The 20,139-nt window shown below is 50.5% G+C and overlaps 1 protein-coding gene across 8 annotated transcripts in view; it reads right to left on the reverse strand.

The window, feature by feature from the left end:
* ARHGEF11 (Rho guanine nucleotide exchange factor 11) overlaps positions 1-20,139 on the reverse strand; it is a 114,854-nt gene that overhangs the window by 11,451 nt on the left and 83,264 nt on the right. For 4 of the 8 annotated variants that reach the window (XM_060090768.1, XM_060090773.1, XM_060090775.1 and 1 more), the window contains 17 exons: positions 18,022-18,096; positions 17,715-17,816; positions 16,311-16,409; positions 14,758-14,800; positions 13,551-13,647; positions 13,269-13,391; positions 10,616-10,639; positions 9,356-9,500; positions 8,989-9,088; positions 8,172-8,201; positions 5,019-5,145; positions 2,099-2,278; positions 1,963-2,010; positions 1,553-1,740; positions 1,145-1,291; positions 785-864; positions 555-680 (listed from right to left, as the gene is read on the reverse strand). In XM_060090768.1, coding sequence (XP_059946751.1) covers positions 555-680; positions 785-864; positions 1,145-1,291; positions 1,553-1,740; positions 1,963-2,010; positions 2,099-2,278; positions 5,019-5,145; positions 8,172-8,201; positions 8,989-9,088; positions 9,356-9,500; positions 10,616-10,639; positions 13,269-13,391; positions 13,551-13,647; positions 14,758-14,800; positions 16,311-16,409; positions 17,715-17,816; positions 18,022-18,096 — 1,734 coding nt within the window. The remainder of the gene's footprint in view (positions 1-554; positions 681-784; positions 865-1,144; positions 1,292-1,552; positions 1,741-1,962; positions 2,011-2,098; positions 2,279-5,018; positions 5,146-8,171; positions 8,202-8,988; positions 9,089-9,355; positions 9,501-10,615; positions 10,640-13,268; positions 13,392-13,550; positions 13,648-14,757; positions 14,801-16,310; positions 16,410-17,714; positions 17,817-18,021; positions 18,097-20,139) is intronic. The other 4 variants (XM_060090774.1, XM_060090769.1, XM_060090772.1 and 1 more) reach the window with 3 other exon arrangements.

The raw sequence follows: 20,139 nt of genomic DNA on the forward strand, positions 1-20,139 counted from the left end.
GAACAGAGGAAGACGTCAGCCTGGATTATGAGCTGGCCGTGGGCTCAGGACACGGAGGATTGTGCGAGTGCCAAAGAGGTCCTAATCCCAGAGGATCACTTAGAAACGGAGGTGGCAGCTGCTTGCTTAAATATTTAGGGAAAGGTTGGTGGGGGCAGGAAGACAGCAGCCCAAAAAGGGGATATGGTCAAATAAGCCACATAAAGCAGGTATTATTCCCACTTTATAGACAAAGGAAACTGAGATCCATCTGAGTAAATACAGGCACTGGTAGGTGAGCGGGGCCTTCTGATGGCCAGTCCAGTGTCTCCGTCTTGAGAGCGAGTACGTGTCAGTGTTTCTGAAGAGGGGGTGTTGGGGAGGGTGTGGAGGAGCAGCAAGTTGCTGTTTACCCTCCCCTGTAGAGAGAAGAGGCCAAGCGCCTGGAGCTGGGGGCCAGGAGGGGAGTCTGGGAGATTGCGGGTGAACCCGGTTAACTGTCCCCCTCCGCCTTATCGAGTGAGCTACGACCGAACTGGCTGCTTTCGGTGGCGACGAGGGGAGGCCGAGTGTACCTGCATGAAGAGCTGGAACCGGCTCTCCTTGCGCTGCCTGGTCTTGATCAGCTCCAGGGCGATGGACTGATAGGAGCAGAACTGCGCGGCCACCTGCTGGAGCTCCTCCCGGGCGGGGCCGTCAAACTGAGAGGCAGAAGGGACACCACACGGCCCCGGCCTCACACCCCTGCCTGGGACCGCTCCCCCCCACCTCCTCTGCCACCTCCTCCAGGCCTGGGCAGCCATACCCGAGCCAGCATGAGGTCACTGACTTCTTTGATGATGGGGCCCTCCTCCCGGAGCTTCCTCATGGCTTCACACCAGGAATCTGGGGCAAGGAGAAAAGACAGAAGTGCCTGGGGTTGAGCCGCATGGCCAGGCCCTTCATGACGAGAGGAGAGGGATCTGATGGCAGGGCCGTGGGGCAGGGTCTCGAGTCGTTTCACTTGTGGGGGGCTGGAATGCTGATGTTCAGGCTGCATGTCAGGTTCTCTAACCAAAGAGGACTGTTGGGGGCTATCTGCTCGGGGGGTCCTGTATCCGGGCAGAGTTGGGGCAGAAACCTGAAGGCTGGCCAGGGAAGGGGGCAGGCGGGGTGGGCTCCTCACTGTGGATCTCGATGAGCTCGGGCAGGTTGGGGAAGAGCCGCGCCAGCTCCTCCCGGGGCAACAGGCCCTCCTTCTTCATCCGCTGGTAGAAGATCAGGTCCAGCACCCGGAGTGTGCGCAGATGGGAAGCCTCTGTCACAAACAGCTCTGAGCGGGGGCAGTGACGAGAAGGGGCAGAAAGACAGAGGGAAAGCCCGTCAGCAAGGATCTCGTCACTACCGTGACCTCCAAACCACCTTTGGTGCTGGTTTCAGATGGTGCGTCAACTTCTCTCTCCCCAGGGGCCAGAACTGAGGTGGCCCTTACAGGAACCACAATGCGGCCGCTCTCGCCCCCAGGCCCCCCACTATTTTCTCTGCCACCATCTGCGCCTGAGGCGCTCTGCACCTGGTCCCGCCTGAGTCTCACCGTTGATGACCTCCTGCCGGTCAATTTCCCTCTGGCTTAGCCCAGCCACCACATCCTTGCCCACTGTATGCTGCCAGTTTTGGGCATCGGGCTCTGGCTCCAGGTCAGACAGCTGGCCCAGATCATCTTCTAGGAGGTTGGGGAGGAGGGCGTCTGCGCAGAACCCCAAGCTGGGGGACTCAATGCTCCTGGGGGAAAACAGGCAGCTCGGCGTCACACGGAGGAAAAACTCAAACACGGGGTTTGTCCTTCCGCCTCCTGCCCACCCTGCTTGCCCGGGGCCCATGGGAAGCCAGCGGGCGACGAAGAGGAGCTGCACCACCAGCCGGCCCCTGGAAGGGGAGCGGGGGCAGCTGAGCATGGCTGGGACACGGACACCTAACAGAGGCGCTACGGCACCCATCACTCACCTGCGGCCCATTTTGGGGGTGAAGGGAGGGGTTGGGTTCTCAAGAGACCTGTGGAGAGAATGTCAACTCTCAGCAACCCTCTGCTCCTGCCCGGCCCCCAAGATATCAGCGGGCTGAGCCCCTGAGCCCCACCCACCTGGTGGAGAGGCTGGAGGCAGAGGACGAGGCTGACTGGTGGAGGCGGGCGGCCTCTGCGGCCGCGTCCATGTCCACGTCGCTGCGAGAACGGGGCACGTTCTCTGCCTTCCGGGACCGCTTCATCTCCTCCCGGCCCTTCAGGCTCTCAGAGCGGCCCAGGCGAATCTCTGAGCGAGAACTGGATGGAGAGGGCAAAAGACCTTGGGGTCTTATAACTGGCCAGCTTTGATCTGCTGCCCCATCTCAGCGGTGCCTCAGCGCTTCCACCCCAAACACCAGACCCAAAGGGTTCCAACTCCCGGTGGCAGACGCTGCTCAGTGACAAACCACTTCTGCTATAAAATCTTTCCTTTCCCCAGCCCAGCTGGATGGACAGAGCCTCTCAACTTCCTTGTGACTGGTCAGGAAGGGATCCCAACAGGAAGGTGAAATCTGGGACTAACAGAATCAGACTTGTGGGGTGTCCGGATGCCAAAGACCCCAAGTCCCCGTCAGGAAAGCTGTGGACACCAAAGTCCCTCATCAGGGACAACAAGGTCCCACCCTCCCCGCCCCTGGCCATCTCATGGCCAGCTCATCTGGCCCTCTGCTTTGGAACAGGTCGGCTCCCACCTTGGACTCTGCTTGAGGCGGATCTCTCCTTTTACAAGATCTTTTAAGAGGGAAGTAAAAGCACCATCTTCACACACTCTTTAGTATTCTCCACACTGCCGCCTGTCAGAAAATTCTATCTGCTGTTGAATTCCCACCCCTCCAGTTGTGATGTGGATTGTGGATTTCTTCCATTCTTATCCTGACAGCATCCTTCCTAGGCTTCCAGTCACCTCTTGGGAGCAGACCAGCTTGGGAGGGTGCTTACAGGGGCCTGTTTACTGATGGGCAGGAACCTGCTCCCTGGCCTACCATGCTTGGCCAGTGAGTATCTGTGGGGCTTGATGAGATGCTGATGACTGGGTGTTGCTCTTTTTTGAGTCCTGCAGTGCATCAGCCCTGTGACAGCTGGCATCTCTGACCCCTAGCTGCCCCAAGATGGTGCCTCCCCCCATGGTCCTGCTGGGCTAGTTCTTTGCTGACATTATTACTCATCTACATCCTGCTCTGCCTCTAGGACAACAGAAGGCCTGGAGAGTCTGGAGAGCTCTTAATAGCACAGCAGGTTGCTGCAGAGAAGGAGCCAAATGCCTTGGTCTCCATTCATCAAGTCTCTCTGAACTGCCAGAGGATCCAAATGCCGCTCCCCCGCCCAGGTCCTGAGGGTTCGTCTGCAGGGTTAGAAACCATACTGACAGCTGATGCCCTACTGAACTCACCCCCTGAAGTCTGACAGAACAATTGCAACACAGACTAACTCAAAACTTTCACCAGTGCCCCACAATGGGTCACTTCAGCACCCAACAAACCTCATGCAGTGAGGTTCCTGGGGCTTCTTTCAAGTACCCAGAAGTGAGTAATGATCCCACCAAGAAGTGAGGCATACAACCCACCTCTGGCCAAAAACTCCTAGACTATTGCTGCCTAGAACTGGAGGCTTCTTATACCTGTTTAGTTTCTACGACAACCTCTGACCCACCATGCTGCCGATGCCATTTCTTCTAAGATTGTCAGTGAACTCATAACCAAGAAATCCAAAGGCTTCTGCTGAGAGTAGATTTAGAATCCCAATGAATGTCTCAGGGCAAATTTACCTGACAACCTGAAGAATACGTTTACAAATGGTCTCAAATATTTCCTCAAAATGTTGATAGTATATCTTATAATTGTACATTTGATACATCTGTAAGATCACACCTACCCCAGCGATTATATAATTTGTATATTTAAGTTACTCGGTCATATTAGAACTCAACCTCTGACCCCGGTACAAATCTAACCTTTATCTTGCCGAAATCTTTTGTTAATTCTCACTATGGCAAAATCTTTTAATGAGTATTAAGCTTATAAAGGCTTAGTATAAACAGAAAGGAGTAACCCTGCATACAAGCAGGAATGTTCGACTTACAGTTTGATAATTAGTTATTTCAGGGGTAAAGTGGTTTGACTAATCAGGCTGCTACATGCTGACTTGCCTTTGGTCCAGCTCAGCAGTGTACACAGGAACTATTTTTGTATACACAAGACCATATTTACTATACCTCAGGTGTGACTTAAGGAATTTGCGAGGATGTTTCTGACTACAGGCAGTTTTCACTTTAAGGGCTGGCTACAGAATTTTAGACACGACTTGATGGCTGTCATGCCACAGTCAAGAGCAAGTCTAAGAGTACATTTCACCACCAGAGAAGGGTTCTTCTCAGAATCCGGCCAAAGGTGGAGAATGTGAGCAATGTCACAGCCTCCATTCCCCTGTTTCTTCTTGAAAGAGGAGCAGTTTGTTTTGAATCAATGACCTTTCTATTTCTTCGCTGAGATGTACATCTGATGCCCAAGTTACACAGTCTGCCTTGAAAGCAGCCAGCAGAACCTCATCTCTAGCTCTCTTCTTCACGGGCGCCACAGACTGTCTTTGGCCTGACTTCCTTATTGCCCAGGATTTCCCTTCGCCCCACTCTGTACTCTTCTCTAGCCTTGTCATTTAGGGTTTCCTGACTAGCTGCTTTATAACATAATCTAGCTCATTCTTGGGGTGGAGGCTACTGAGTGGCCAGGGGGTGAATCCAAAGGAAATTTGAAAGGCATATGGTTCTTGGACTGGAAGCTCAGGGGCCCTGCTCTCTCTCCCGCTGGCCTGATCACCAACACATAGTATGTCTTCTTCTGAACATACCCAGGCGGGGAGGTTGGGGGATAGGGAGAGAGCTCTGTAGTGGGAGCCTTACAGTCTAGTGGGGGGTAAAGTAGCTGGCGTTGAACCTTAGCCCTGAACCCTGCCCACACTCCCCTCCCTGGGCAGCCGGCAGGCCCCATCCAGCCACTGCTACCTGTCGCTCTCCAGCAAGTCCTCGGGAAAGCTTCCTGTTGAGAGTCGCTGCATCCCAGGCTCTGGGGCATCGCACTGCTGGTTGTTCTCAAAGTGCTGAATCATGTTCCTCACGTTGCCTGGTTTGACTGGAAGCAGAAGAAAGATAATGAAAGATACTCTGCTTTCTGTTCAGGGATGACTTCTCGGGGCCCTCGCTCCCCTCTAGCCCAGAAGACAGCGATGAGCAAGCATGGATGAGAACAGCATGGGGCTGAGGGTCAGGAGACATGATATGAGCCCTGGCTCTTCTACTATGTGGTGTGGCACGGGCAGTCCCTCCACCTTTCTGGGGGCTACTCTTTCCTCAGATGCAAAATGAGAGGGTTTGAAAGTGCATTTGCTATGGATACTTCTTTTGGCTCTCACATTCTTTATTACAGTGATTCTCACGCTTGAGAATCATTACTAGGTTATTCCCAAGAGCCATATATGTGTTAAAAAAAGTTAGCCGGGAAGACCAAAAACACATCAACCTTGGTATAATTTGGCCAGGTTGCCAAATTTACCAAGCACTTTTCAAATTTATACTACTTTTAGAGTTCACTATTTCTGGTTTTCCTTGACTCTCCTTTCTGTTCTTTCTGCCCTCACCCCCACCTCTTCCTCTCCATCATTAAAGAATCAGACCCTCCATTACTAGTGAGGGGGGTCTTAGCAGGTACAGAGGAGAGATGTCACTCTCTGGCATTCAAATTCCAGATGCTTTTCAAAGCTAAGACAAAAGAGAGCTGTTCTTGTTCAAAGTAGAGAAGGCAGGTAAGAGAGTAAAAAGGTGTAGGTGATGCCATGTGGAGACCCTGGAGAAGAAAGCTCAGGCCCAGGGGCTCAGTGGTTCCTATCTCCAAAGTCGATTAGCTCAGCTCCAGGTCCAGGATGTCAGAATAGGAGTTGGGCTAAAGATGCTGCTCTGCCCGGACCAATGGAAGGATAATGGGATGGGGAAGGCAAGACAAACAGCCCCAGGCGCCAGGCCCTGGCCCTAACCACACTAACCAGAGATTCTGACATCGACATATACAAATTTATAAATCTCCCTGTGTATCTAAACTTGAGATTCGTAAGAAAATTTCCAAGCCAGAGGAAACAGAAAAACATTTAGCTGGTCTCTTCAAAGCTCACAATTTCATATCCTTTAGGCAGGTAATGTTTTTCTAAAACTGCAAAATAGGTGGCTGCGTATATGTGTTAGGAGTAGGGACTGTTACCATCACTCCCATTTTGGAGATCTGAGTCAGATCTGCCTGTCCCAGACTGAATGTGCATCTGGGCCTTGGGGCAACTGCAGCAGCCAGGGTCAGCTGTGCAGCCACAGCCCGGAGCATCCCTGGCTGGGTGATGACGTGGGAGCCTGGGAACGTCCTATAATAGAATGCCTCCGGGCAGAGCCCATTGTTCCCTCTCCCATGGGCCACTTGGAAAAGACCCAGTTCTTGGGATATAGTTACACCCTAGCTGTGACAAGGAACAGGTGTGGCCCTGAGATTTGGTATAACTGAATAACCCAGAGTAACAGGGGAAAAAGACACGTAGAAAGGAATGCGTTTTTGAAAAGGGCAAAGTTTTCATCAGTAACCTTTGCTCTCCGTTCCTCCATTCTCTGAATAACAATGAAACTAAACAAAAGTGAATTATATGTCACTAACAATCAGATACTTTCACTAATAAACAGGGGCAATAGCTGATGATCCTAAACAGCAAGGTTCTCAATACTGAGGCTTTCTAGCTTTGGTGGGTGTTTGGTCTTTAGATACGCATACAGACTCGTCTGATGTCCTGGGAACTTGAGAACATCAAATCAAACCATGAAATGACAATAGAAAGATATGACTCAAAGAGATGGTGAATACCCAGCATCCTTATCCTCTCTTGGGATCAGCAAACCTACCCTGGGTGTTCCTGTTCCCTCTCAGGCTGACATAAAGCAAGCAGCTTGGGCAGGGCTGCTCGGTCTCAGGCCTGCTGCTTGCCTCATGCCTGCCTCGGGCAGGGTGGATGGGAGGAAGTATGTGTTAAAAACTAAGGGCCTGGGTTTCAAGGCCATTCTTTTATTTTTTCCATTGTTTTATAGACTTTTTTCCTCCTAATATTTCTTTACTTATATTGTTTAAAATAGCATAACAAGTCTAGGGATGTAACTTGAAAAATAATTTTGAAAATCATTATCTTTAATTGTCACTAATTTATATAAAGTGAATTCTAGCAACAGATTAATATCCTGATTGCATCTCACTGCTATCTCTCCCCTTGATTTACTACAGAACCTAGAAAATATTAATCACTTTAATTGTATGCATATGGACCTCACTGATGGGAAATGAACCTGCCCAGTTCTAGGTTCTAAGCTCCTCTGGGTTAATGTCTGTTATATATGTATTTATTTTTGATACATAGATTCTAGAAGATATTAGGCCTCTAACATACATACGTTAGGGTCATTCTCTTTAACTGTTGCAGTGACGCTGTGCTGGCAAAGGTAAGAGTCAGGAGATGAAGGTGCTACAGTGAAGGACTTAAACAAAGGAGATGATAGAAATGAAAATATCCCAAGGCAAAACTGCTGAAGACCCATTAGGTACTAAAAACAACCCCATATAACATTCAAAACTGAGGATTTTATTATTTCAATTGAAAACAAAAATCTGAGGAACTTGTACAGGACATTTCAACATGCGAGGGTTTCCCTCATTTACAAAGAGCCCTGGACTTTTGAAGCGCATCCACGGAGAGCTGACAGAATGAGAGAAAGGCTGCAGGCCGTGGACCAGTCTTGGAGAGCCTAGAAGCTGGCCTCTGCCAGCACTGCCAGGAGGAGCTGCATGGTGCCGGGGGGGCAGTGCCCCGGCCCCTCCCACCCTGCCTTAGGTAGGCAGAGTCCTGCGCCCAGCGTGAGGGCAGGAGCCTCTGGGCAGGCACCCCTGGGCAGGTGTTTGTGTCATGGGGAGCTTTAGCAGCATGGAGGAACATACTAGGGTAATGGAGTGAGGAAAGGGAGGGAGGAAAGAGAGCCAGGACAGGAGGCGATGAAGGAGAGGGGAAGAAGGGCAGACAGGACTTGGGAAATGGAAACTCAATGCTAATGCAAAGAAAAACCCAAAGAAAATGGTCCTTTTACCTTCCACAGGGGACAAGGGAATATGAAATGCTAAAAGAAAACAAACAAAAACAAAAGTAAACCATGAAAAGTCAAATTAATGTTTCAAGAGTCAAAATAAAAATTACATCAAGCTGGAAAATGAAAGGTAGTGGCAAAAATCAGGGCTGATCTCGTAGAGTCCCCTCCTCTCCCCTTCCCCCAAGGCAGCAGTTTCAGGAAAGGCAGGAGGCCCATGCCATGGCCCTTCCCAGATTCCCAAGACTAACACTGGGGTCTTAAGATAATGACTGGGAGGGCCAGCAGCAATGTCCAGACAGATGACACACAATTGGGAAGAGATCGGTGACAGGATCCATGGAGGTCTGGGTTACTGATGGCATGAGGGGAGCCTCTGGGTCCCAAACCTGCTCCCCTTCCACCTAGTTCTGCTTAATTGAAACCCTCCATCAAGGGCCCATAATTGCTCCCGACACACAGGCCCTCAGGAGGACAGACAAGTCCATGGATGAAGGTGAAGGAGGCACTGACTGTCAACAGGGCAATCTTGCCAAGGGGGAGATACTCCTCTGCATGGCTGTTCAGTATCTACAACTGTCTCTGAGTTCCTAGACCCAGGGACTGGCTCGGCCTCCTTGGCTCTGAAGCAGTTCCCTGTACCTCAGGAGCCGTCACTGGGTGTGGCAAGGGGAGAATGCAGTAGCACCGAGAGGAAGCTGCGACCTCAGAGTTTGTTTGGGCCTTTGGCTGCCAGAAGCACAGAAAGGCCCTCTGCCAACATGCTGGCCTGCGAAGGGGCTGAGGTCCCTGTCCAAGGCTTTGCTCCCCAAATACTCACTGCTCTGGGAAGAGCTTTTGGGCTTCCCGATGTACTTGAGGATGGGGTTTCGCTTCTTGTCCTCCAAGGCATCCTTTTCTTTCTTGGAATTGCTGCTCTGCTGAGATAAGAGACACTAGGGTTTGGAGAAGGTCCCAGTACCCAGACTGGGCCGCTGGTCACCGTGGTACTGCCTCTATGACTAGCCCTAAACAAGCAACTGGAAAGCAGACTCATGCTTGTATCTGATCTAGCACATCTGCTTCTGGTCTGGGACTGGAGGGAGGGAGAGGGCTGCTCTAGTTTGGGGATTCTCAATGACTCTCCAGGTCTGCCTCAGCGCAGGAACCGTGCCAAGAGATGATTCTTTCTAGGGGAGCTCTGTCACCTTCTTGGTCTTCGGGAAAAAGGGTAGCCACTTGTCCTTGTCAGGAGCGGACTGGGCCTTCTCAGCCGTGTTGGAAGGTCGTGCTTCTCGAAGACGGATGCCCGCATGGCTCATGTAGGTATTGAGGGCGAAGTCCATGGGGGCACTGTAAAAGAGGAATGGGGGCGGTGAATCGGAAAGCGCCAGCAGGTGGAAGGGCTGGGACTCTGCTTTACACAAGCTCCTCACCACCACCCAGTGGGGTGGCGAAGGGCCAGGGCATTCAGAGGGAGGCCCAGAATATTCAGATGGGACAGCAGGCAGAAGTCGGAGAAAAGTCTTGGCTGGCATGACTCCCAGAAGAAATTGTATTCTTTTCCTCCACAGAACGCTCCCTAACAAGGGGACAGTGGTCAGTGGAAGGACGCGTCAGTTCACCAAAACATAAGCAGCTAAGCCATGGTCGACAGTTGAGGCCCACAGCTAATGTCCTCAAGCACATACACAGGGGTGGGGTGGCAAAGGGATGTGCAGAAACACCAACCGGCCCCTGCAAGTCCAGGTAAGCTGCCTTTGCCACCACCCACCCCAAGTACAAGGAGAAAAAGAGATGGAAATGATCTGTCAAGTAGCTTCCAACTGCCACAGATGAAACTGTCCAGAGCTCTGTGTTTAAAACTGTATTTGCCTCTCAATTCGGTAGACAGATTATCCACTTTGTGGATTCAATGAAGCAAATGTTTCGGCCCTGGCTTTCTTCTTCTCTGAAACAGACTTCTAACCCCATCTTCTCTCCCTTATTGAGTGCGTGAATGCACTCTCATTTTAACACTGGCTACTGAGAAACAAAGAGACATGTATATAGGCTTCAAGGAAAAAAAAATGTGCCAAAAGAGGAAGCGTGTTGTACCCTAGCTCCCCTCTGCAGGTGCTGCTAACACAGGCTGATTCTATCACTGCTCCTTTCGGTGGTTTACGAGAAAGAAGTGGGGAGGCAGACACAGGGCTAACGTGGGTGGAGAAGAGGAGGCCAGGAAGGGGAGTGCTGGCAGCTTGGTGTCTTCACACTGAGGAGCAGACCCACGTCCCAGGCAGTGATCCCCGAGTATCAGGGCCTGGGCCTCATGACCTCCTTGCGGTTACACAGACATCTGGAAACTAAACTTGGACAGACGGTGATCCTCTGAAGCTAGGGACTCCCCTATGATTGGCAGAGATGTGATGCCCAGTAGCTCAACCCCACTCCTTCCCACCTTGATTCAACCACACAGACTCACTCACCTCCTGTCTTCCTCGTATTTGGACCTGTAACAAAAGAAAGAACAGATGACTCAGACTGCAAAGGCAGAGGCTCGTCTGCCTGTGCAAGACTGGGAGGAGGGTAAGTTCTTTCCTAGAGGAAGGGAGCAGGTGACGAAAGGGAGGAGGATGATAAAAGGTCAGACTCAGACTCTTGGTCTCAGCTCTGGAGCCAGCTTGGGGCTCAGGAGGTGAGGGTTCTCATTCCTCCGAGGGGCTCAGTTAGCACAGAGTGATGGTGATGATGGTGTCCTTCCAGCTAAAAGGAAGGGGAATGAGGCAGATACAGCTCCTCACTTGGTATCTGTTCCAGCCTCTGAAGCTATCACGGAGGAAGAGGTTCCTCTTTGTGTCCACCTAGAACTAAATTAGAAGGGTTGGGCTGACACTGAGGCAAGAGGAAAGAAGATGAGGGCACAGAGATAATACCTTGAGACCTGATTCAGAGGAACCTATTTAAAAGAGGTTAATGGTAACAGCAACTAATACTGTGTGCTCATTACGGGCCAGGCACTATTCTAAGCTATTTACACGTATAATATTTACACTCAAAATAATAGGTCTCATATCTTCATCTAACGAAGCTAGCACTTGCTTCTTTTAAATAGAAGCCTTTATAATAAGCAGGGTGCCTGTGCTGTCAATAATAACCCCACATAACTCTGTGGTGCCTACGACCTCAGAATAGGCTCGGTCAGGTTTTGCCACCATCCCTGGCATGGTCGGGGTGATTAGTGCCATCTGACTGCTAGGGAAACTAAGGCCCAGAAAGATTCAGGGTTTGGCTGAGGGCCAGAAGGTTGTTTTCAAAGAATATACCCTCCCTGTGGGACCTCATCTGGTCTCATCTCCAACCCGGATCTCTTGTCAAATGCCAGATTCATCTATGCAGTTGTCTACTCAAATCTCCAGTTTGATGTCTAAAGATTGCAGATTTTGACACGACCGAGACTGAGCTCCCGGTTTTCTACCACAAAACTGTCCCTCACACAACTGTCCCTAACTCGACTGATGGCACCTTTGTCCTTTTAGTTGTTTAGGTAAGAACTGTGGAGTCTTCCCTGGTTTTCCTTTCTCTCACATCCTATACATCAATTTTTAGGAAATCCTCCTGTTGGTTCTACTGTCAAAATATACTTGGAGCTGACCTCTCTTCACACCCTCCATCGCCAATTCTCTGGTCGGAGCCCTACTGCGTGGGTTCCCGTAACTGATCTCCCTGTTTGGAACCCCTCCTTGTTCTCCCACCACCCTCCACCCACCCTCGAGTCTCTCACAGCTCCAGTGGCTCCTAATTCACTGAGAGAAAAAAACTAAAGACCTTAAAACAGTCCACAGGCTCTGCGAGGCTGCTCTTCTTGTTACCTCTCTGACTTCAGCACTTAGCTTCTTAATCTTCTCTGGCCACACTGGTCTCCTACTGTTCCTCAAATACATCAAGCACATTCTTACTTTGCCCTGGTTGTTCCCTCTGCCTGGGATGCTCTTCCCCCAGGATATTTCCAAGGATGACCCCCTCACTTTCTTCAGTTGCCCAAATGTAACTTTCTGGATGAGGCTCTATTTGAAATTGCAACCCACTAGCTCAGGTGCTCCTGACTCCCCTCAGCCTGCTCTATTTCCCCCCCTCCCCCCAGCCTTATTTTCTAACATAGTATACAATTTACTTATTTATTATATACTGCTTTCACTTCCCACAATAACATAAGCCCCACAAGCATTGTTGTTTGTTTACTAATATATCCAGGAGCCTAGAACACTGCTTAGCATCAGTGGGGACTCCACAGAAATTTGCTGGATTGAAATATCACTGTTAGTAGAGACTAACGAGATCATCTAGCCCAATCTCTGTCATTTCAGATGAGACCAAGGTAGACGAAATGGCTTGATCAAGGTCACACAACTACTCGGGACTTCCCTGGCGGTCCAGTGGTTAGGACTCTGCGCTTCCATTGCAGGGGGCACGGGTTTGATCCCTGGTCGGGGAACTAGGATCCCACATGCCTTGCAGTGCAGCCAAAAAAAAAAAAAAAAAGTCAACACAACTATTGAGTGGAAAGAAGTACTGGGGTGAAAAATCTACCTCTAAGCCTGCAAGTGTCCCTACAAAGTCATCCCAGGCACCTGGGACACTTTTAGCAAATAAGACTGGAAAGATGCAACCACAGCAGCTGTGCCAGAAGTTCCTTAATAAGTTTAGTTAGGCTAGTCCTTTGATGTGATTAGTTAAAAATAGTTCAATTTCCCATGAACCACCTGCCTCCTGAAGGGACTTTATTCCCTGGAGAATCACAGCGTGGTTCTCACACTCAGCATCAGATATGACCTTAGAGCAAAAAGGGAGAACCGTCACGAAGAGGCTAGGGAGGGGAAGCAGAAAGCTCCCTGCATTCCTGGAGCCCGTGGTTTGTCATAATCACCAAATTACTGTCAGGAGCCCCAGGCTCTGCAACTCCCTAGAAATTCCTGCAGCCCCAGCCTGAGAAATGTAGCAGGAGGGCTGGACTCTCCCCATCTTTCAGGGGAAGACGGATCAGGCAAGCAGTAGAAGAGTGGGAGAGGTTGGGAAACAGACCCACAAAATACATCAATCTGTGCAGCATGTTCAGGGGGTAGAAGTGGATCGGAGACTCACAAAATGTCTCCTAGGGCAGCCAGCTGCTTCTCTGCCACCTGGCGCTCGCGGAGAGGGTCCCCATCCAGGTCCAGCAGGTCGTTTTCACCATACAGGCTTCCCAGCCCCAGAGTGCGCTTTGTTCTGAGCCAGAGAGACACAGAGAGAAACACATGTACATCATTGCTGGACAGAGAGTGAGGCGCACATACACACATCACGAGAGATGCACACACACCGCAGGGGAAAGAGGACGGGTGAGGAGGCAGGGGAGAGAGCAGGAGTGGGGGCGGCGCCGGGTACCTGTAGTCATGGATCTGCTCCTGGATCTCTGGCATGGCTGCCTCCTGGGCCTCACAGAGAACAGTGCGCACGTCCTCACTGCTCCGCAGGCGCAGGTCTGCGGTGGGAGCCGAGGAGAGACAGATAGGGGAGGGATGTCAGGAGGAGGAGGTTATATCTGCTGAGCATCTTCAAGCCTCTTAGCTCCCTGGGGGCACCGGGAGGGGAAGCTGGCTTTCTGCCCTCCTGTTAACCAAGGGAAGTGGAGGCCTGGATCTACCAGGTCATTCTTGAATTCAGGACTGGAATCCTGACAGCCAAGTCCCAAGACAAGGACAAAAACATTTTCAGGGTGTTCTACACTCCATTAAGTGGGGAAATATTAAAGTCCCTCTCTGGATGTGTCTAGACGCTGCTGCCCTCTGACATCATGTGCAGACCTCTGAGAGGCTCATTCTCCTTCCACTGACCCAGGGCCAGCTCGCAAGGCTGAAAAAGGCAAGGAAACCTAACTCCCCACCAGAAACTGGAAGGTGTCTCTCCTGTCCCTACATTCACCCTCTGCCTGTGCCCATAAGCTTTCCTATCATCTGGGCCTGTGAAGTGCCTCTTTTCCAAGGCAGCTTCAAACTATTACCTCTAGAAAGCTCCCATGATTAGCCTCTCAGACTGACATCCTCTTTCTACCACCTCCCTCAGCTCTTCTAGTCGTGGCTTGAGAGTGAGAAGGGAGCACAGCAACTGCCTCGTTCCCTGCCTCCTCACTCTGTGTGAGTTGAGGAGCTCAGACGAAACCAGAAGAACAAAAATACTCCGGAGATCCTGACCCTGCAGGTGGGGTGGAGCGAGGCACTGGTTTCTGTATTTTTAAAGAAGAATTCCCCAAGGGATCCTGATGCTCGACCAGGCTTAGGAATCCAATTTCCTCTTTGTACAGATGAGCCGACTGAGGCCCAGAGAGGTCACATGGAAGGTTGGTAGGAACGACCCCGGTCTCCTAACCGAGTCTTGTCTCCCCGCAACAAGCTCCCAGGCAGGGTCTGTTCTGTCTGTGCTTGTCCGTAAGCTACCGTGAGGAGTTCTGGAGGAACTGTCCCTATTTCCCCCTATCTGAGAACAGCTGCCCAAGGCAGGGACTATGTCCCCCCGCCCCCCCGCCCCTTCCTGAGGGCCCAGCACAACAAGACGGACACCAAGAGGAGACTAACCGTCCTAGGAGCCAACTTACCAATTTCAGCCTGTAACATCTCTGGGACCTTCACTCTCAGAGGCTAAAAGACAGAAGGGTGGGGGCAGAAGTGGTGAGATCCACACACCCCAGGGGATGTGGGAGATACTGTGCAGAGGCAAGGAGGGCTCCAGAACACCACCTTCTCTCTCCCTTTCCCTCCACTACCCTACCCTCCACTCACCTCTCTCCAACTGAATTCTAGGCTCGGGATTTGAGAAGTGGAATCTGAGGTGGCAAGGCAAGTTGGGACTCTACTCTGAGGGTGGCACCTGTACTCTTCCCACTCTTATTTCAAGGACATCAAGAGGCATGGAATGGAGAGGTTCCAAAAAGTGGACTGGTACCAATTTAGCAGCATGGGAGAAATCTTTATGAGGCGATTTGATGGGCTTCCCCTCTCCTTCACTCCCAAGGGAAAACTGGCCTTATGTTACCAAGTCTTCCAGTGAGCACAGTGCCTGGCTTTTTTGCTTTACGACTACCTGACAGCTGGACATTGCGGTGGTTCCATAACAGCCAACAGGGAACAACTGGCAGCTCTCACCTCCTTACTCAAGACCCACTGAAGGGGGCAAAAATAAAAATCTTGAGGAAAAGTCGTTTATTCCCCAGTCTCATTAGTCCTAGTAGCTTACTGCCAGATGAATAAAGTCATTTTGGAATTAGTTTAGTTGATCAGATTAGAAAGTCTAAGATGGGAACTGCCCTCTGCAGGCCGAGGTGCTGCCGCCAGTGGGATCCCTGACACATCCCTGGGAGCTATGTCCAGCTGCAGAGTGCTCATCCACCCCAGACACTCTGGGGTCCCCTCCCTCTGAACCCTGCCTTGGGGCAGTAAGAGCACGTCAGGCTGAACTTCAGAAATCTGGGCTCGCCTCTTGGCTCACTGATTTCTATCATCTGATGTCTCTGGGCCTCTGTTTCTTCATCCCAGGGATGGGTAAGGCAACGGGAGTTGAAGGGAACCAGGGCATTGATCCAAGGGAGAGTAATTAGGACTTGGTGCAAGTTCTTTTTCTCCAAACATTTCAGAGAGAGGCAATGTGCACTCCACCTTGCTACATGTGGGCAAAAGAGGTCCAGAGAGATCAATCTTTAGAGTGGAGCTAGGAAGAGAATCCAGGAATCCTCTTTAAGAACCTGTCTCCAGGGACTTCCCTGGTGGTCCAGTGGTAAAAAGTCCGCCTTCCAACGCAGGGCACGTGGGTTTGACCCCTGGTCGGGGAACTAAGATTCCACATGCTGTGGGGCAACTGATCCCGCGTGCCACAACTACCGAGCTCGCACGCCTCAACTAGAGAGAGAAAACCCACCCGCCACAACTAGAGAGAAGCCCATGCACAGCAACAAAGATCCCACATGCCTCAATGAAGATCCCACGTGCTGCAACTAAGACTAGATGCAGCCACAAAAATAAAATAAATATTAAAAAAAACAAAAAAACCTGTCTCCATTCGGCCTGAGTGCTTTGCTTAGTTTTTCCTCTGCCTCTGAATGGCCAAACAGTATAATAAAATTGAAAATTGTAATTCAGTCTATGACTGCCTTACCGCATTTTTCTCTAGGAAAATATTCCAGATGTCTTTTCCCAAGCTTCGGGAATCCTTGGGGTTTGTTTGCTGATAAACTTCTGCACACAAGTAAAAAAGCTGGGAGAGAGAAAATGGGTTAGAGCAGCGATTCTCAACCAGAGTGCTTTTGCCCTCCAGGGGACAGCTAGTAATGTCTGAAGGCTTTTTTTTTTTTTGCAGTACGCGGGCCTCTCACTGCTGTGGCCTCTCCCGTTGCAGAGCGCAGGCTCTGGACGCGCAGGCTCAGCGGCCGTGGCTCACGGGCCTAGCCGCTCCGCGGCATGTGGGATCTTCCCGCACCAGGGCACGAACCCGCGTCCCCTGCATCGGCAGGTGGACTCTCAACCACTGCGCCACCAGGGAAGCCCTGGAGGCATTTTTGATTTATATCTGGAGAAGTGCTACTGGCATCTACTGGGTGGAGTCCAGTGATGCAGCTAAAGATCCTGCCATGCACACGACAGCACCCCACAACAAAGATTTCCAAAGGTCAGTGGTGCTGAGGTTGAGAAACCCTGGCTTAGCATGTTTCAGAAACCTGTGGTGAGTCATCCTCACCCCTTGGCGCGCACACACGTATTCCCCCAAAGCAATCTCTCCTCAACCCTGTATCCTCTCCACACTTGACATTTTGTCTTATACTTGTTTATCTGTTGTTTTAAAGGGTTCAGGTGTTATTTCTCTTTGTGCTGTGCCTCGTCTTCATTCAGGAATGCTTCTGAGATACCAGCGTTTGGGATGTACATGCAGGTGCTCACTGAACACCTGTTGAGCAAACAGAGGCTGACTCTGGCTTCTAACAGTGGTAGCCCCGGAAAGGAAGAGCAGCAGTGCATGCCATGGGCAAGAAGTTTATTCTGGAGTACATGACAGCAGCCTCTCTCCTTCATCCCCCTTCCTAAGCAGCTGAGCAGAACGACAGAAACTGGTAAGGCTGCTGGCTCTGGGCACTGTCGCAGAGCACCCCGACCTCCATCCCGTCATGATCCTCCTTGTCATCACCTTCAGACTGAAGACCTTTTACCACCTTGCCCCTCTGCCAAGCTTTCTTGTAGTAACACTGTATACTTGCAAAGGGCTGCTCTCTCAACTCCCCACTGTCAGTCTGTATGCACCTTCATTCCAAAAACCTAGAAAGACCATCTCCTCCAAGCAGACCCAGAATGACAGCTTTCTTGGCCCAGCTCTCCTGTTCCTCCCTGTGCTATCGATGCGGTTAGCAGTGAAGAATCCCTTCCACCTAGGTTGCACCTTCTTTTCTATGTTGTCTCTGTCCTCGAGATGCATGACCATGCCCATGGATCTGACTTATGACATCTAGAGAGCAGGGACAGAGGCCAAGCACAAGCAGGCACTCAATCGAGACAGATACTTGCGACTTACCAGTGGACTGGGGTCCGCCTGAGAGAAGATGTACCGTAGAAAAACCCCCAGGTGAGCCGGCCGTGACTTAAGTTTCTCAAAGTCCTGGAATATGATGTCGCTCTGGAAGGCAGAAGGACAGGCAGGGCTGGGGGGCAGAGAAGCACTGCCTGCCCCAGCTCAGCTCCCATGCTCCCTGCCTGCCAGTGCTGATAAGCACGGCCCCTCCCATACGCTCCCTCACAGCTGGTGCCAGTCCAAGCGCTTCTAGTCCGGAACAGCAGGTACGACAGAGAATGATGAAAGGAGAAAATCAGGAAACTGTTACCTCGTTGTTGAAATAACCCGGGTCATAATCTTCCTCTGGGCCAATAATTAAAGGCTTTGGGCTTTGATCTACACCCTGGGGGAGAGAGTTGAGTTGTAGAGATGAGAGGTCGGAGGACACGGACCAGCCCCCTCAGTGGAGTTTGGTTAGTGACAGCATGGCACTGAAGGGGAAGGCCACACGGGGCTGGTAAACACCGGCATCTCACTACCACCCCCCAAATCTCAGAGAACAGAAAGAATGACTTCCACTTGCAAGAAGGCAACTGCTTCTGGGTGGGGCAGGGCAGACTCAGAGCAGCCTGGTCACATGATGTATGAAGATGGGAAGTGAGAGAAAGTGCTCTCTTCCTGTTTGTGAAAGATCTGAGGAGGGAGTGTCAGCCCACAAAATAAGAACCTAGAGCTTCTGCTGGACTGGTGGGCCGGGGCTCTGTTGTTCTCCTCAACAGACCCCCCGCACCCCAAAAACACGCCCTCCAAACCTAGTGTCTTCCACAGCGCTCCTCTACAGTTACCGTGTGCCCTCCACCCCTGCTGGAGGAGAGCTTTGTGGTCCATCTCTGCCTCCTTGAGCAAAAGGGGATGGAGCTTTGCCTTCTCCAACACCGTCTCTATAATCTTCCCTGCCTGCTCAAGAATCTATGGTAGATTCCCCATTTCCAGTCTAAAATCCAAGCTTCTCAGCTTGGCTTTCTCTCTTTCCCCCTTATGCCATCGATTAGGTCTGATGAGAGATTTCATACTGTATAAACGTTTTAGATGCTTCATTGGACAGGCCTTTCTCCTAAAGGTTCCTTGAGCTTTCAAAGATTTCCTACCAACTATATTTTTCACTCAATTCACTCTACCTCATTTTCAGTGATTCCCCAACAAGGGCTGGGCTCTGGAACCCATCTGGAAGAGTCACTTCTCATGCCTACTTTTTCTCAGGCCCAAGATACCCTCCTATTTCACCTTCTCAAGGGGCTTTTCCTGACGGTTCCTCCCTGACACTCCTCACTCATTTTTGTTCTCCTGGGTATTTACAGACCCTATGCTCAGAATGACTGAGTATAGAACTCAAGAGACCCAGGACGCATCTCAGAGATCAGAGTCTAGCACTCACTTATAATGGCATGTTGGAAGTTGCAGAGTCAGGCCTGATGTGCTGGACCTGAATTCCTCAGACACATCCTGAGTATCCTCCTCTCCCCTAACACCTTAGTCTCTGAATCCCTTGGGATCCAGGATACCCAGGGGGTGTGGGATGATCACTTCTGTCTCTACTTGGCTCTCTAGTAAAACCTGAAAGCACTAGGTTGTTGCTTGTTTGGGCGGGAGGATTTATTTTTTTAAAGTCTTTACAAACATACAGTTTTTCTGACTGCAAAAGCAGAATATGTTTATCATAAGAAAATCAAACATTGCAGAATTACATAACAATGTTTGAATTCCCTATGATTCCACCTCCCAGCTGCTGCAAGTTTCATGGATAGTACAGGTTTCCACCTTTGCTCTTACTAACATAGATTATTATTAAGAAACTGGAACTATACTATATTTGCTCTTATCACTCAAAAATAACAACTTAAATAGTTTTCAGAAGTCGAAACAAATTCAGAGAAGGAGGAAAAGGACTCCAAGACCAATTACTCTACACCTGCTCCTATTAGCCACCTAAAGGAAAACCTCCCTTAAGAACACCATGTGCACCTGACCCTGCCTGGCAGCCTGACCTTGGCCCTGTAGTACTACTAAGGGGGAGTGGTGGTGGCGGTGGTGGTGGAGGAGTGGGAGGGGTGATCAAAGAGCGTCTAGGACAGGAGGCAGCCCTGCACTGGGGCTCTGGAAAACTAAGTTCTAGTCTGATGCTGCCATTAGCAAGCTGAGTCCTTGAATGGTCGCTTAGCCTTTCTCTGCCTCAGTTTTCTCACTGAATGAAGATTCGAATGCCTATCTCTTTTTCTGGTGGTAAGAATTAAATGAGATTTGTTCCTAAAAGATCTAGCACAGCAGCAGGTACACTAGGCATTTTAATACATGTGAGATCCACTTCCCTGCCTTTCCCCCTCCAAGATCTGAAAGTAACTAAACTCTATCCTATGGGGAGAACTAGAGCATCAAACGGTATATGATG

This window comes from Mesoplodon densirostris, chromosome 2 (assembly GCF_025265405.1).
Source record: "Mesoplodon densirostris isolate mMesDen1 chromosome 2, mMesDen1 primary haplotype, whole genome shotgun sequence".
NCBI classification, from domain to species: domain Eukaryota; kingdom Metazoa; phylum Chordata; class Mammalia; order Artiodactyla; family Ziphiidae; genus Mesoplodon; species Mesoplodon densirostris.